The 5663-nt window shown below is 53.7% G+C and overlaps 1 protein-coding gene across 1 annotated transcript in view; it reads right to left on the reverse strand.

The window, feature by feature from the left end:
* The window catches only part of LOC102752176 (pulmonary surfactant-associated protein D), a gene marked incomplete at its 5' end in the record, with an annotated part of 6732 nt that extends 2545 nt beyond the window's left edge, over window positions 1-4187 (reverse strand). Inside the window, 6 exons of the mRNA XM_015563014.1 lie at window positions 646-729; window positions 1320-1436; window positions 1591-1707; window positions 1981-2097; window positions 2341-2457; window positions 3960-4187. Coding sequence (XP_015418500.1) covers window positions 646-729; window positions 1320-1436; window positions 1591-1707; window positions 1981-2097; window positions 2341-2457; window positions 3960-4187 — 780 coding nt within the window. The remainder of the gene's footprint in view (window positions 1-645; window positions 730-1319; window positions 1437-1590; window positions 1708-1980; window positions 2098-2340; window positions 2458-3959) is intronic.
* Between the last annotated feature and the right edge of the window lie 1476 nt (window positions 4188-5663).

Consider the following 5663-nt stretch of genomic DNA (forward strand, 5'->3'; position numbering starts at 1 on the left):
GGAGCCCGCCTCCCCCCTGCCGGACCCAGGGCCTGTCTCAGGTGAGACTCTCAATGGCCACATGCCAAGGTCAGACCCTCACAGCCGTGAACGCAAGCACAGCTTCCCAGCCCCAACTCTCAGGACAGTGTCAGGAGTCACTGCTGCTGTGGGCTGGGCAGCAACATCTTGAGAGGTTTGCACGCCTAGCCCCATAGAGATAAGAGATTCATCCTGGGTAGTGGGGTGTCCAGGGACCAGCACAGGTTGCAGGAAGGAAGGTCTGACCTGCACTGGGCTGGGGGCATTGATCTGGCTCGGGTCACAGGTGGCTATGATAGTGGGGCTGGAGCCTAGTAGCCTTGACCATGCTGGCACCAGCCCAGTGAGCGGGTGTATGGGCCTACTCCCTGCTCCGTGTCCCTGGCATCTGCTTCCAGCTCCTGGAACATGTGACTGCCCTGCTCTGCCCCACCCTATCCTTAGCCCCAGGTCCTGCCCCAGTCCCAGGTCCAGCCCATTGTCCAAACCCACTACCATCCTAGAGCCCCCAATCCTAGAACCAGGCATGCTTCAGGCATGGCAAACTCCAAACCCAAACACAGACCCCACCTGGGGCCTGCCCTTGGTGACTGGCTCAGGTTCAGTCCAGGTCCAGGAACTCACCTTTCTTATACTGAAGGAAGGCTCCCTGAAGTTGTCTCACCTGCCCCTGCAAGGCCTCCACCTGCTGCCTCAGAGCAGTGATTTCTGCAGGAAAGGGAGGCTCAGTGAAGACCAGTCCCCCACAGTCAGGGATTGGCTCAGTGTCCGGGTCCCAAGGGAAGGGTGCTCAGTGACAGGCTTTCCTGGGGGAGGATTAAGGGGCTGGTCCCCAGGAAGCCCAGAGCCACTGACACAGCTGGCCCTGCTGCCCACGGTTCCCTGAGACTCTGTAATGACCTCACTGTGCCCTGAGCATGTCCTGGCACCCCACTAACTCTGATCTAGATGGCATTTCACAGCAAATTCTGAGAGTCTGGGAGCACATTCCTGAAAGGGGGTGGGGGGGGGGAATTGCACGTCCCTTACGTACTCCCCATCCCTGTGTTATTTGATGGTCAAAGCTCCCTGATGAACTGGGAAGAGCTGAGCTGTCCCAGTGATCAGATGGGAAGCTGCTCAGGCTGTCCCTTCCCTGAGTGCTGAGTTTAAGCCAGAGCCTCATCTTCCTACCTGCAGCCAGACAGACTTTCCCAGTTTCACCCCCGCCACCCCTAAAATGGGTTGACCACTGAGCAGAGGGCCTCCTCCACCCTCTGCACCGGGTGGGGCACCCAGAGCCAGGGAGGTGACCTTACCTGAAAGCCCACTCTCTCCCTTTGGTCCTCTCTCCCCAGGAGCACCTCTGTCCCCTTTCAGACCTGGGGGGCCCCTGGCGCCTGGAGGTCCCTGTGGGCCCGAACGTCCTGCAGGCCCTGAGGTCAGACAAGAAGAGGAGGGTGAGCTCAGCACACATTTTCCCATATCTTCCCCCTCCCGGCATATGGGCGGAGCTATTGTCCAGCAATACACCTTCCTACGTACACACAGGAGGACCGAAGGCCCGCCCCAGCTTTTCCCATCACTCACCTGCTTCTCCTGCACGCCCAGGGGCTCCACGCTCACCAGGGGCACCTTTCTCTCCTTTGGGACCTGGGGGGCCTCTTGTTCCTGCAGAGCCCTGCACGCCTGGGGCACCCACTTCTCCTGAGGAAGGAACAGATTGGGACAAAGGCTGCTGACAGTGTGTGCACCCTGGATGATTTCCTCAGCTCTACGTGGAGAAGGAGAACTGGGGGGCTGTGCATCCCCCAGTCTGGTCCTCCAGTTGTGGAGATGTGGGGAGCAAGGATCACAGCAGGGCCTGCCAGTGGAGGTGGCCTGCCTTCCCTGGCATGCTGAACATCCTTAGGTCACATCATGGATTGCCATGGTCATTCCTCCCTCTCCCTTCCGGACCTCCACACACCAACCTCCTACCTTTGGGCCCAGGTGCTCCTTTGGGGCCTGGTTTGCCTTGAGGTCCTACATTCCCCTGCATTCCTGAGGGACCCTCTGGTCCAGCCGGCCCGCGCACACCTGGAGGTCCCGGAGGTCCTGGGAAAAGGAGCAGCCAGTCAGTGCACGAAGTCTTCTCAGAAGGGGGAGAGTGTGAGAAGGTGTGAGAGCAGTCATAGAGGTCAGAGAACAGCACCATCCTACAGACACTGCCCAGCAGTATTACAGCCTTCCCTGTGTGAACCCAGAGCCACCCGCAGGGCACCCTCCTTCCTGGGATGGGTATGTGCATCCTCCTGCCTGGCCTAATGGCAGGCATTGCAGTCCATGCCCACTGCTCACCACGTGGCCCCGAGTCTCCCTTTGGTCCAGGTTCTCCAGCAGGGCCCTTGTCTCCTTTGGGCCCAACTGGGCCAGCAGGTCCAGGCATCCCCATTGGCCCTCTAGCTCCTGGTGAACCTGCAGCAACAGAAGAAATGGGCATAAACCTGGCCCTGGGCCTAGGGGGAGCAGCACCTGCAGGTCAGCCCCTGCATTCCTTCAGGTTCTGCAGGTGTAGACATTCCACCTCCACACTCCTCCGCCCAGTGGTGATCCAGGAGACGGGTGTGCACATCCCCATTTCACAAATGAGGAAACAGGGCTGCCAGGGCTGACAACTGGAGAGACCCATTGTAAAGCCAAGAACTGTCTGATTTCCATGCAGTGCACCCTCCATGCCTTGAGGCTGCAGGATTACAGCAGGGGATCTGCCAGCTTTTACCCTGGATCATGGACTCCTTGCTTTCCCCTTCCTAGGACCAAACTTTATATCAGAAATGATCCCTGACATGAGTCACCAGGGAAATGCAAATAAACCCACGAGATATCATCTCACCCCTCCTAGAATGGCGACTATAAGAAACACAAAAGCTCACAAGTGTTGGTGAGGATGAGGAGAAGAACCCCTATGCACTGTGGTGGGATTGTAAATTGGTGCAGCCACTATGGGGACCATTATGCAGTTTCCTTAAGACATCAAAAAGATAATTTCTTTAAAAAGTATGATCCAGGAATACCACTTCTGGGTTTTATCCAAAGAAAATAAAACACTAATTTGAAAAGATGTCTGTACCCTCATGTTCATTGCAACATTTCTTACAGTAGCCAAGACATGGAAACAACCAAATAGTGTCCATAATGGATGAATGGATAAAAAAGTCACACACACATACACTGGAATATTATTCACCCATAAAAAAATCCTACTCTTTGCCTCAACATGAATGGATCTTGAAGAAATTATGCTAAGTGCCATAAGTCATACAAATTAAGACAGATACAGTATGATATCAATTATATCTGGATTCTAAAAAACAAAACAAAGAATCTGTATCATAAATGCAGAGATCAGATTATTGGTGGTTGCGTAAGATGGGAGCTGCGTGGTGGGCAAAACGGGTGAAGGTCAAAAGCTACAAACGTCCAGTTATAAAACAGGAGCTCCCTTTCCTCCCCTCTGTAGTGCATTTAGGTAAATCCTTTTGATCAGGTCTGAGTGTGGGGCCACAAGGCCTCATCTTTGCCCATCTCTTATGCAGTAGAATTTAAATATTTCACAGAAATCATTCAACCACAATGAACAATTGTAAGTGCCGCAGCTTAGTTTTATGGGGCCCCGAAGACCAGTCATTTGCCCACGATTTGCTCATTGTTGGGGTGAGAGGACTCAGAAGATTCTAGGGGAGGAATCCTGACAGCTAGGGGAGGGGAATAACACCTCGGGGCACAGGGCAGCCTTTCATTTGCCAACTGGTAGCGAGGTGCTTTAGGTGGACTGAATGTCTAGGGGACTTCTTCCAAAGGAGGTGGGTTTCCATTTCCAGAGCTTCCACGCATTACATCCAGGGTTGCTGAGTTGGTTATGATTCCAGTGCCCACCCCCAATGCCCACCAGGACAAGCCCATGGTCCCAGCTCTACCTGGATCCCCCTTCTCGCCTCGGGGGCCCTCTCTCCCATCTCGTCCATCCCGACCAGGCAGGCCTTTCTCCCCAGGGCTACACATGACCAGGGTGCAGTCATCAATCAAAAAGGTTTCTGAAAGGCTCTTCACTTCTGCTCCCAATGACCTTGGAGGCTGTGTGAGCAGGACCAGCACGGAGAGGAGAAGCAGGGCCTTCAGGGGTGGACAGAAAGAGAAAGGACATGCTTTGTTCTTTTTTATAAATTTTTAAAAAATATATTTTATTGATTTTTTACATAGAGGAAGGGAGAGTAATAGAGAGTTAGAAACATCAATGAGAGAGAGACATCGACCAGCTGCCTCCTGCACACAACCCACTGGGAATGTGCCCGCAACCAAGGTACATGCCCTTGACCGGAATCAACCTGGGACCCTTCAGTCCGCAGGCCGACACTCTATCCACTGAGCCACACCAGTTAGGGCAAAGGACGTGCTCTTGGTTCCAGAACATGGGTTAGTGCTCAGCCCAGCGCCCGGAGTCAGAGAGGCACTTTCCTACCGCCTCGCCCCTTCTGTGGGATCAGGAGCAGCAGGACTCCGAAAGCAACTTAGGACAAGGCGGCCATACGGTCTGGCCTGGGAGGGCATGAGTTACCCAGCTGAACTCTGACATGGTTATCAGCAACATCTACCTCTTCTCAGATGCCCCGTTTTGTCCCTTCTAGTGACTTCCCTATCACTGCCATCGGCACGGCAGGGATGTGAACTCCTCACTGAGGCCACCTGTCACATCAGGAAGGACTCATGAAGTGCCTTTGGGCAGGACAGTCCTTCCCGTTGAACCTCCGTCTCCGTGTCTGTATCAGTAAGGTGGCTGTCACTTCTAGCCTTGGATGGACCAGCACTGGTGGTCTCAGTGCTTTTCTGGAAAGAGCCAGAATACTCAGTGTCATCTGTCCTAACACAAGATGGGCACACGGCTACATGTTTGCCAGGTGGTCTGCTATTTCTGGACTAGACGCTGTCTCCATGAAGAAAGTTCCAGATGGAACCCAGAAAAAGTTCTCAGAATAGCTGGAGAGACCCTGGGGCACCTAGACTGCTGCCCCTCCACCTGGGACGACTTGGGACAGGGGCCTCATGGAGGAGGGCATGTGAGGTGAGCTCCGTCAGGGAAAGGGTGGTTTTAGGTGGAGAATACAGCTCATAGTAGCGGAAATGGGCCTGGGTAAGAGCCCCTCACAGGGTTGGAGGCCTAGGACTGGTATGAGGCCTCTTCACTGGACCTAGAGAGGTGTAGGGCAGAGCCAAACCCCCTTAAACCACATAGTGTTCACTTTATGCCTCAATGTCAGACTAAAGTATTATTGAAAAATGACTCCTCTAAAAATTAATTGGAAATCAGTAAATTTGTCCAGTAAGTGTATTTTTAAAACAATGATTTGAAGCTAAGAGAAAATCATGTTTATCCATGTCCAATGGGCAGGTGGTACCAGGATGAACTTTGACCCTGGCCTGGAAATGCCTGGGCTGTTTCCCCTCCACCGCCTTCCTTTGAAGAAATCAGGGGTGGAGAGAGCCAAGCGAGACGTTGAAATTGCATGCCCACCTGAGGCTTCCTGACAATGGCATCTGGGGTCCGGGTGGGTGTCATATCCCACTCACCCACCCTCCCCCAGCCCAGAAGGCTAATCTCCCACTGAGCAAAGGAAGCAGAGAGA

The sequence above is a fragment of the Myotis davidii genome, unplaced genomic scaffold (genome assembly GCF_000327345.1).
Source record: "Myotis davidii unplaced genomic scaffold, ASM32734v1 scaffold4438, whole genome shotgun sequence".
NCBI lineage: Eukaryota > Metazoa > Chordata > Mammalia > Chiroptera > Vespertilionidae > Myotis > Myotis davidii.